The 12,023-nt window shown below is 41.1% G+C and overlaps 1 protein-coding gene across 2 annotated transcripts in view; it reads left to right on the plus strand.

Annotated features, from left to right (window-relative positions):
- PTDSS1 (phosphatidylserine synthase 1) overlaps positions 1-12,023 on the plus strand; it is a 66,176-nt gene that overhangs the window by 38,986 nt on the left and 15,167 nt on the right. For both annotated transcript variants that reach the window (XR_001399108.3, XM_014847756.3), the window contains exons 6-9: positions 257-408; positions 3,371-3,512; positions 5,427-5,539; positions 8,101-8,166. Coding sequence is in view for 1 of the 2 variants with exons in the window: in XM_014847756.3 (XP_014703242.1) it covers positions 257-408; positions 3,371-3,512; positions 5,427-5,539; positions 8,101-8,166 (473 nt within the window). In the remaining variant the exon portion in view is untranslated. The remainder of the gene's footprint in view (positions 1-256; positions 409-3,370; positions 3,513-5,426; positions 5,540-8,100; positions 8,167-12,023) is intronic.

Genomic DNA, 12,023 nt, shown 5'->3' on the forward strand with positions numbered 1-12,023 from the left:
CAAAAGGGGCCATCATTTCTTTAAAGCCCTACATCCAAAAATGAAGAGCTGTTTGGAATAGTAGTATCTGGAAACTATCCACAATATAAAAAATGAGAACCAGATTGCAGACCTTGTTTTGTTTTGTATTTTTAATACGTTAGGACAACCTGAAATGTTAACAACTTTCCCTGAAAGAATGTATTATTAAAAGGAAATTTATCTTTCTGCATGTACCCCAATTTTTTTTACAACCATCGTCTCTTGTGTTTCTCAGCTTTTCTTCATGCATCTTCTGCCCAATTTTGCCGAGTGCTGGTGGGATCAAGTCATTCTGGACATCCTCTTGTGCAATGGTGGCGGCATCTGGTTGGGCATGGTCGTTTGCCGATTTTTAGAGATGCGGACTTACCACTGGGCAAGCTTCAAGTGAGTCGTCTTTCTGGTCGTCAGGCACAGTTTTTCACAATGTATATTTAACTGCTTTAGTAGCATATGACTTTAGTACAGTCTTTGATGATAAGGAATAAATTAGATGTTAGTAATTGAAATTCATAATATCAGGCATTCATCCAAAAAGTGCTAAATCATTTACTGTTTTCTCAAGTCTTTCCCCTTCTCCTTGGTATCCTTGTGCCTCAGCCTGCATCCAGACTCCTTTCTCTGGATTAGTTAGTCCTCTGTCCCCAGGTTAACCCCTCTAAGCCTTCTCACACCAGTGCATGACTGATCCTTTTGAGACCATCAGATTCATCTTGTCATTCCCCTGTGATGGCTTCTCATGGTCCTTAGGACAAAGTAAACATCCACAGGCTTCTCAGGTGAGGTACCTTTTTCCATGCCCTCCAGGGTACCCAAGGTTCTGAGCCTGCTCACAGAATCGTCTCCCTGAATTTCACCTGTGTCCCCATGGACCAGGCTGATGGCTCCTTTTCTTTCCTGACTCGGCTCACTTGTCACCTCTTCAGGTAGTTGTCTCTGACTCTCTAGTTTAAGTTGCACTGTGCCTCCATGGAGGACCGTGCACACCTCCATCATTCTTTATCCTACTTCACTGAACTTGCTCCTCAATTTGGTTGTCACAGCAAGCATGCTGTTGATAAGGGGGCAAGGAACAGCAGTAGCGATAATAAAAGTGGTAGTTGTTTTTAAAACTTCATTTATTTATTTAACAAAATATGAGCATTTCCCACATCATTAAATATTCTTCTAAAACATGATTTTAGAGAGCTTTTTCATATCCCAACATATGGATAAATCATAAAATATTTAACCAGTTCCCTTTTATGGTCGTTAAGCTGTTTCAAAGTTTTTGATTTTATAGAGAAAGCTAGAATGAACATTCTTGAGCATATATCTTTGTGTGTATCTCTGATTTTTTTCTGTAAATAAATTCTTAAAAATAGAGTACACCAATTTATATACTCACCTATATACTCTAATGTATATATGTGTCCATTTCACTGTTTCTTTGAATTTTACTTTTAAACCTTTTCAATTTTATCACACAGGAAATTGTGTGATATTGAGTTTCTAGACTATTTCTATTGGATTTTTCCTTATTTCCTTATTTTCCTTATTTCCTTATTAGTGCTTTTTATAGATTAAGAATATTAAAGCTTTGTCGTAAATGTGACTTTATTTTCCATTTTGTCATCCCTCTTTGACTTTTGTTTGTGGTAGTTTTTTCATTTAAACTTCTAAAGCTTTTAATCTTTTTGTTTAGGTAAATGTTAACCTGTATTTTCTTCTAGTTCTTTAATGTTTCAGTCTTTTTATTATAAGTAACTTATTTAATCTATCTCAAATTTATTTAGTCTATGGTGCAAGGAGGAGATTTCACAATGTTTTTGCAATTGATTAACCAATCTTCCCATTCCTGTTTTTGTGATCTTTTGGCCACTGACTTGAAAAGATACTTTTAAATATATTTCAGGTAGTGTACCATGTAACAAAGACTGTAGCTGTGCTAGGATTGTTCTAAGCAGGCTTTATATGCAGCATCTCATTTGAGCCTGACATCAGTCCTAGGGGTTATTCTCTTCATTTTAGGGATGACGACACCAAGACTTAGGTTTCGTAACTTGCCTAAAGACAACAGCTAACAAGCAGTTGAGTCTGAATTTACATCAGGCTGACTCCTTAAACACTGTCATAATGTTTCCCTATTTTTATACATTTATGCTTTGAATTCAACTTGAGAATCAGTTTGTCAAGTTACCAAAACACAAGTCCTACTAATAAACAAAAATCCCATTGATGTTTTCTTAAGTTACATTAAATGTATAAATGAATATAGATTAAGTTGAATTAACTTCTTTACCATATTAACTATTCCATTTCTTGATCATGCTGTATCACTCTTTTTATTCCCATCTTCCTCTACCTCCTTTTGGGAAGTTTGTGACTTTTTTTAATACAGGTCTTTCATCATTCTTGTTTATTTTTGGATAGTCTCTATTTTTTTTGCCCTCGTTCCTTGAATCTTCTTGCTGTGAGATTTTCTCAGTACACACTTGTTGACGGATAGGTGAGTGAACGAAGGAAAAAACCTGATTTCCTTCCACTCTCCCCGCCCCTCCCCAACAAGAATAAAAGGCCTGACTTGTTCCTTCTTGTGCCTTCAGCACTTAGTATAAAGGTCCTTGATGTAAATCTTTGCTGAATTAAGGAATCTTTACCAGTTAATAAATCACATTCACCTTGGATTTCGGCTCTTCTGTACCAGCATGACAGGACTAGAATATACACCCAGCTCAGAGGCTTACGAGGTGAGCCTGCGTCAGCCGCTTGCTCTCGCTGAGCCTGAATATTCTCATTTGTAGTACGCGGGACTGTTTGTTTCTACCATGGGAGTATGAAATCTTTAATTGAGTGATTTCTAGGATTCAAACCAAGAAAGGTTAAAAATCACTGTTGGTCATCCCATGCTGTTCACTTATCTGAGGAAGAAATAGGGTGAAGAAATGATGCGGGTGACCTCAAGAATATGGAGCATGTTCTCTGTTTTACTAACGTGCCCCGCTGTGGGAGATGAGTGGGGGGTGGGAATCATATCCTGCTTGCGTTCTCCTGCATCCTGGCCTGCGTCCAGGTGGTTGTCTTGAATGTTGAATCCTCCCAGCTTCTTTTGTCACCAGTTCTGCAGTGACCTGACCTCTGCACTGTGCCTGTCATTGCTGAAATTCCCTGTCCAGTGTGCTGCTCTCCACACTTTACCTGTGAACAGAGAGACCGTTGTTGGAGGGACAGTTCAAATAGAAACGGATCTTTTTGTTTTGAGCATTGGTTGTAAAATAGTCAATGCACAGGTTTTTTCTTGTTTTTTGGGTTTTTTCCTTCCACTTCCTTGTCTCTTTGGATTTTCCCTGGAGCTGTTCTCTTCTTCCAGGGACATCCACACCACCACCGGGAAAATCAAAAGAGCCGTGCTCCAGTTCACCCCTGCTAGCTGGACCTACGTGCGATGGTTTGACCCCAAATCTTCATTTCAGAGAGTGGCTGGAATATACCTTTTCATGATCATCTGGCAGGTATTTTTTCAGACGCCCAGAACTAGGAAAAACAAAAACCATCCAGGAATGTAGAGTTAATGCTAGTTGACATTGCTTACCAGCTAGATGCTTTAGAACATATATTCTGCAGCTGACATATAGAATAATTAAACAAAGGGATGTTATTATGCCTAAGGTCTTGCTTCATCATGAAGACATTTTAAAATATGGATCTTTGAATTACAAATTAGAATCAGATTAAAATTCCCTGAAAGAAGCTCGTGGTAGCATCCATCACCCAGTGAGTTAAGCATTGGATTGCTCTTTGGAATGGTCATTTTCAGGACCAAACGAACAAGTACAAGGCTTCTTCTTACAGTGCAAATTCAATATTTGAGTTTTAAAATTGCGTCTTAGCTGTGACCAATTCGGGTAATTTATAGAGAGCTAAGTAAAGAGGCCCTCTGCTGCCTGTGGGCCCCGGTGCCCTTGGGGGACCTGGGTCTCCAAGTGATGTTGGCACTGGAGAGACGCCCTCACTCTGAGCAGACCATGACATGATTGAGGAAATTCAGACAGCCAGGGGTTTTGGAAAAGGATTACCAAACGTCTGTTTTCTAGAGACAGCCTTTTTTATTAACCCTCCTGTCCCCAGGTTAATTGTTTCACAATTTTGGGAGACTGGATTTTGCCTGAAAGGTCTTTCAAAATCATCGGAAATTATATTTTAAACACATAGGCACAAAATACACCCAACTGAAGGAAAATATCAGCGTGTGTCACTTTTAAGACAGATACTCCTTGTCCTCATATGGAGAATGATAATGCCCGTCTCAGTAAATAGAGTTCATGGATATAGGAATGTATGTGAATAGTTAGTTACCATGGTTTGGGGAAGTCAGTAAGTATAAAAATGTGGGTGTAAATGGATTGGGATTTTTACTTTATCAGGGCAATGTCAGGGAAGGTACAGATTTTCTTCCATTATAGGAACTGAGGAGGAATTTGGATGTGTCTAGGAGAGAGAGCAGTGTGCTCCTAGAATGGCAGCATTCCACAGAGCGCACCTTTCCCATGGGTGTGAGCATTGTGCTGTGATCAGCTTTCCAAATGTGGTGCTAATTAGTGGGCCATTTTTTATTTTGTATCCTTAAAGTCAGCAGTTTGGGGAAATAACACATTTTATGTCATTGAAATGAACCCGCCAGTCCATATTGATGTGTTCTCAAAGCACAGGGACCTCTTCTAGTCTCTGCCCCTTGCTCAGCCTGGAGAGGAAATGCCAGAGCCAGGCTCTGGGCATCAAGCACATCCCAGCCATGGTCTCTTCAGTGCCTCGAAGGACTTGTCATATGATGATGCTAACCTCGGGGAAAAGTACCTCTGCCCATAGGTGGAACTTAACTAACACTTCGCTCACACTTTTAAGAGCTGCCTTTGGTTAGGGATCTGCTTGGTCCTGGGCATGTGCTAGATGAGTCCACAGTCATCTCTCAGTGACATATCTCAAGCTTCTTTTGGTTACTGTAGAGCTTACTTTCCTACAGTCATACTTCTTTTAGACTTGGCCTAATTTCTGTAAGGGTGCATAGTTATTCCATGGCACATATTTGTTTTCATGATTTCTGCTCTTCTCAAAACTTATTTCTCCCCACTGTCTGAGCAGATCACATGCATGACCCAAGTGTCAATCATGCAAACATGACAAATAGCTGATGCCCCCGTGTACCCCTCCCACCACCCCAGCACCTCCCCCTAAACTCCCAATTGGTTGGTGCCCATATTGTACCAGCTGTTGCCTAGTTTAAATAACAGCCCTTGGAAGACCCCATATATTTTCTGCAAATGCTTTGAACACACCAATTATTTTAGCTGTAGCATGTCCATTTAAGGAGTGTCTGATTGTGACTAAGCATGAAGCATCAGGTTGATTAATGCCTCCTTCCTTTTCAGCTGACTGAGTTGAATACCTTCTTCTTGAAGCATATCTTTGTGTTCCAAGCCAGTCATCCATTAAGCTGGTGTCGAATTCTCTTTATTGGCGGCATCACGGCTCCCACAGTGAGGTAATTCTGTACAAGTCTGACTGTTATTTGAGCATGTTAACCTGCTTTGTAGTTTCCTGTTTAGCATAAGGGAAGTGACATAAAGTAGTAGGTTTTCTATGAAAATATCATTCTAAAGAATTATATATCCAGAATATGAAGAAAATGTTTTGCTCTCAGACCTCAGTGACATGTAAATAGCACCATACCATTATTTTCAAACACCTTTACAGTCTTCAGGGCTGTTCTTTTTTTTTCCCTATAATATCCCATTAAAAAAAAATGAGTAGCAGTGATACTGAGTTTTTTTAAAATGAGATTATCAAAAAATACAAAAGTTTTTGTGGTAGATCTGAAGTCATAAATGATGTTATTCTTAGAATGAGATTTTATTAGCTCTTTTAAAGCCAAGTAAGTTAATTTCCTTTTAAAAAGTCCTTCCTGTAGTCTTCCAAGACAGCTGAGGTAAGCTTGGACATTCATGCCATTATTCCCCTGGACTCACGGAGGGCCCTAGAGGTGGGGCATTACTCAGAGACTGTCTCTCACAGTCTAGTGAACCTCACAGCAAAGCATTTTCATTTGTTTCCTTGTTCCTGTTTAGAAATGGCGTTTGGGTTAGTAGCTAATGCTGAGAACTGGCCTTGATCAGTGCAACACCAAAAGTCTCTGCACAGTTGATACAAATGTAAACTAAGCAAGTAAAAGGGTTAGTTTTTCAGAAGCTATAGGATAACTTAATTCATCATTTTTAATGTGCTTGTGAACCACACAAGCAGCGGGCCTCACTTGCTAAGAATGGGTGTTCTCCTTGGTCAAACAGACCTCCCATTCCAGCCAGCACCTTTTTTTTCTTTGTCCTCATTCATTATTAAAAAAAGAAAAGAAAAAATATATCTCCCCAGATCCTGAACTGAACAAACCAAATAAGATATAGCTGAATCCTGTGGAGTTAAGGCCCAAAATTCCGTCTCTTGTTTTTATTAGAAACCAAACGAAAGTATCAGTTGGTAAGTGGATAGCCCTTTGCCACTTTATAGACCAGTATCTATTGAAGTGGTTATCTCATAAATGCTGTTTCTCCTTGGTGGATTGGAGCCTCCCTCTCCTATATATAATTTGATTTAATTTGAGGCTCACAATTATTTTCAAGAAAGATTAGCAGCAGTTTCTCCATAAAATTAGGAGTAATCAACAAAGTGAGTAAGTGAGGAAAGAAATTTCTTATAAAACAATAGTAAGTCACATCTGATTTATCATGAAACTTCAATATTGTTAAACATTTCAAAACAGAAACTGGAGACTCACAATCCAGTGTTTTGACTTTTTGAGAGCTCCTTAAAATTCTTGCCAAACCCTATGGATTTCTACATGATTCTTTTTTTTTTTTAAGATTTTATTTTTTTCCTTTTTCTCCCAAAGCCCCCCGGTACACAGTTGTGTATTTTTAGTTGTGGGTCCTTCTAGCTGTGGCATGTGGGATGCCGCCTCAGCATGGCTTGACAAGCAGTGCCATGTCCACACCCAGGATTCAAACCAGTGAGACCCTGGGCTGCCAAAGCAGAGCGCACAAACTTAACCACTTGGCCATGAGGCCGGCCCCAGGTGTGCCTTTTTACATGCCTTTATCATAGCTTTCATCATATCCTCAGAGTCTGTGAACCCCCCAAAAAGATGATGAGCTCCTGGTTCACGTGCTACTTCTGAATGAATGTGTTGAGTTTCAGTGGTAGTTATGAGAGTCTGAGCGTACACTGCCTTCTGGCAGCCACTCACCACATGTGGCCATTGAGCCCTGAAAATGTGGCTAGCCTACATTGACATGTGCTATACATGTAAAATACATAGCAGATTTAAAAGACTTAGTACAAAGACAACATAAAATACTTCTTTATAATGTTTTCGATATACTGGGTTGAATAACATATTATTAAAATGAATATCATCTGTTCCTTTTTACTTTTTTAACGTGCTACTGGAAAGTTTAAAATTGCATTTGTGGCTCGTATTTCTATTGGATGATACTGCTCTCAGCCTTTCAACTCCATGTCATTGCCTCTTTTTTCTGATCTTGTCAGTAGCATTCAAAGCCACTGGCATTCAGTGACAGTGAGGGGCAGCCGGGGACCCATTCCAATTTCTCAGAGCCAAAAATGTGTCTATTTCTTGCCTGGTTACAATCAGCAACCTTTGTCCTGGAGAGTGCCAGAGGAGACAGTTAATGACAGTATAGGTGACCCTCAGAAATCACTTCCATGCAGAGCAACTGAAGCATCCACCTGGGGTTGCTTTGGCTCAAGGCTTTGGGAGTCTGGCCCTGAATCAAAACCACTTTTGCCAATAATCTCCTTCTTTAAACCGTGCTCCCCTCCCTCCAGTGCAGCCCGAACTCTTAACCTCTGTTACGAATGTTTCAACAGGCACTGGCTTCCTGTTCCCTTGAGGAGAGCTAGACAGGTCAGCTCGAATATGTGGAACAAGGCGGGACACTTTTTATATTCACTCGGTAACAGTGATTTAATTCTGTATTGACTTGTTGGTCTTCCAGAAGCTCTCAATGAATTCCACTTTTGTTCTTTCAGACAATACTATGCTTACCTCACTGACACACAGTGCAAACGTGTGGGAACACAATGCTGGGTGTTTGGGTGAGTAATCAATCATTGTGGAAGCCTCTAAATTTCTTTGATTATTTCTTGATTCTCTTCTAAATGCCTTTCAGTAATTTTTCTTTGAAGGCCTGCTGTTTTTTTATATGTCTTTCATTTTTAACATTTTCTTTTCTGATTTAAGTTTAGAATAGTAAGTGGCAAACTGTGGAAAGAGGGTATACAAACTACTTTTTAAAAAAATTATAAATCAAAAGATATTTCCTGCATAGAACTCAGACACCTTCTGTTATGGAATAAATTAGATAGAAAATGGATTGTTCGAATTCCCTCTGAATTCAATGACAAATTTGGGACATCTTGTGAAAGGCTTGCCCATGCTTCATGTGACTTTCACATCAAAACAGCTGCTTGTTGTATACCAAGGTATAATTTTATTGTTCTCTTTGGAATAATAAACACATGGTCACGATTTATTACCTTGTTACAGATAACATGCTGTATCTGAATTTACTGTTATGTAAATGATTTGAAAGAGACCATAGGTTATCTAGTTTAATCCCCAGTGTTAAATGTGAGATCATCTTCAGTATCTCAGGTAAGTGGTTCTTCTGCTTAAACATCAACAATTTACCATCCTATTTAGCAACTGAAGTTCCAGAGATGTCCAGCCAATCTGTCCATAAAGTTCAGTCTCTGAGATAGCTTAGATTCAAGTTAGGTTCTAAAATTAGGTTCTAAACTGAGTGGGTCAGCATAAAGAAAATTTGACAAAAACCCATTGTAGGGAAGAAATTACTGCTTCCAACGGATTTTTTAACAGAATAACTTTTTTCCAATTAAAAAGGAATACAGGGACCAGCCCTGTGACATAGTGGTTAAGTTTGGCACCCTCTGCTTCAGTAGCCCGCGTTTGTGGGTTTGGATCCCAGGCACAGACCTACACCACTTGTCAGCCATGCTGTGGCAGCAACCCACATATAAAGTGGAGGAAGATTGGCACAAATGTTAGCTCAGGGCTAATCTTCCTCAAAAAAAAAAAGGAATACATGCATATCAATAAACAATTCAGAAAAGAAGAAACTAAAGATCATCCAAAGAAGTCAACCATTCAGAGATAATTGCTATTAACATTACAATGTCATTGCTTCCAAACATTTTTCTTTGTGTGGTGTGTGTGTCCAGCTCTCATTCCACATTCTGAGGAGTTACTCAGGTTAGATTTAGGCAGCTTCCCCCCTTAGAATACAAAGGGCTGTTATCAGTATTTCTCATACCTTCTGTGACATAAGTTGATTTTCCTACCCAAAGTGATTTCAGTTTAAGGGGTGATAAGATGGGTTAGATTTCCATTATTTAATGATCTGGCAGCAAAGAGAATGTGCACATCTAGCAGATTTCTAATACACTGAGCAACGGCTGGGTGAAGGCTGAATTGCTGAGTCATAGGAAGGAGGGGATAAGGCTGTCCAGGCAGGAGGCAATCGATCTTGCTGCACCTGAGCTCTCCTCTGCCGCTTACATTTTCTCTCCACGTGCATTTTTCTCTTCACATTCAAAAGTCCTTGGCAAGGTCCCATTCTACTGTGGGTGGATGTGTTTTCCACAGAACTGTATCTATTTACCTCTGAGGAAAAGGAGATGCGGACTGGAAAGAGGAAGTGGTACAGCAAAGTTTCTTTCTAATCAGGCAGCCAAAAACTGTAATCTCCATGGTGGGAGAAATGGCCAAGATAAACGAGGCCAGAGAGTGGTAGAAAACACTGCTACAGAAAGTGACACCTTATTGAAAAGTGGTAAAGTAAAAATGCAGAGGAGAGACTTTATTGAAAATTGAGAACTCCTGGGATGGTCCTGTCAAGATTAATGACTCTTAAGAACTAGTGGGCCATGCTGAAAAGTAATAGACCCCTCTTCAGAAGTCACACATGCGGACTGCCTGGGTGCATGAGTGCTGGCCAGAGCCACCTCCTGTCGGCGGTGGAGGGGAAGCAGGAGGCCGGAGCCTCTCGTCTCTTCCCTCTCAGTGTTGGCCCCTCCAAGGCCGCCACCTCCCTTCTTCTGCCTCATCTCTCCCACTGCCTCCTTCTTGCCCTCATTTTGGCTTGTTTTCCATCTCCTATCAAAACAGCAAACGCTTAAATGTCTAATTTTCCACTACCAACTGGTAGCTGCTTTATAGCTTTTTTTTCACTAATTTCGGAATGATTTCTGGCTTTAGCCAAGTGTAGAGATGTGAGGGAACAGAGTAGGTGCCCCATATAGTGACATTTGACTTTAGCCTTTGGCAAAGTGGGACGATGGAGGGGAAAGGTCAAACAGGACCACCTGAGCCTTCTTTCCCACTATTCCACATCTCTTTCTCCTGAAGAGGGCACTGTTCTCTTCTGTAAATGTTGTACCCTCAAAACGTTTGTATTAATTACTCGCTGATGTAACTGAACACGGACTGACAATGGTCTCGGCCACAGTTGTACCACAGATCTGAGCTTTTAGGCCTTTTAAACTTAAACGTACTGCGCCCAGCAGAGAGAGAGAGGACTCCATCTAGCTAGGGAATGGGAACCCCACCGGGGAGAAAGCAGTAGTGTAAAAAAAGTTCGCTTCTCTATTTAGAAAGTCACATTACGTTACTTCAGCTCTGTGGGAGCATTAGGGACAGATCAAGGGGAAGAATTCCCCAGGAGTGTGTTTTGTATCGTCTTTATCTTCGTCTTTCTCCCCACTCCACCCTCATGATAATTGAGCTCTGTGCCTCAACAAGAGAGAATTAGCCTGGTTTATAAAGAAAAGATATTTGATCACCTGGCTGTGGAAGGAGGGCATTTAAGCTTTGACTGTAAAGGGAATGAGCAGTTACTTTCCCTCTTCCCGAAAGTTCTTGGATTGATCCTTCAGGGGTTGGGTAAGAGTCGACTGTGCCCAGGACTGGATCCCGCCTGGCTTGTCAGCACCACCCCTCGTTCCACTAGTTTCCTTGATGCAGGTTATCCCAACCCTGCTAGTGCTCCCATTACAATAAGCTCCCACCTCTACTGCTCTGCTAAATTGTTCTCTCCACGGTCAGTTCCAAATCAGTAGGTCTTTACTCCATCCGTATCTCTCCTATCTTTTCCATGGTATCTGCTGTGTTCAAACTGTTCTCTTCCTTCTACAACAGCTGTCCTGGTCTTCCTCCTACTTTTCTGTTTCTCCTCAATTTCTTGTGCTGGCTTCCTGTTCTATTCCCCTCTCCCCTCCACAACTTCTTATCATTGTAGCATTGTTCTTCCAGGCTTTTTTTTTTAAGGATGGACACAGCTGTGAAGCAAAGGTCCTTCCAGAAGGAGGGAGTGTGCTGAGGGTAACTGACAGCTTTGGAAGGTCTCATCTGACTCTTTGACCATTCCCAGCACTACCAGGTCACCACCATCTTCCTATTGACCTCTGACCACAGCCTCTCTCGTCCATCCTCACCTTCCCTCCTGGTCCTCACACGTTTCTGTTTCAGGCCCTCAGTGCTCACATTACTAGGGTAGCTTCACAAGCCTGTTTCCCTTTTCCAGAATCCTACCCTTCATCCTGTCCTCCTCAGCATTGTTCATCCTTTACTCTCTGCCACTCCTTGCTCCCTTGCTCAAAACCTCTGGCAGGAGTTAGGAAACTTTTTTTAGCAGCTGAATCCCTTTCCTCAAGTGACATCTTACCCCAAACCCTAATATACAGCAAAACAAGTGAGCAGAACTGTTCTGAGTGTGCCACCCAGGACCCCTTTGTCCCTCTTCTCACCTCCCCACCCTGTCCCTGGGGTTCTTGGGAAGTCAGAGAGTTCCATGGAGTATAGTTGATGTTTTTTTCTATCTGGTAAGGCCCAGCTCAGCTATCACTTCCTCCAAAAAGGTGCCTTTGCTCACGCT

This window comes from Equus asinus, chromosome 12 (assembly GCF_041296235.1).
Source record: "Equus asinus isolate D_3611 breed Donkey chromosome 12, EquAss-T2T_v2, whole genome shotgun sequence".
NCBI lineage: Eukaryota > Metazoa > Chordata > Mammalia > Perissodactyla > Equidae > Equus > Equus asinus.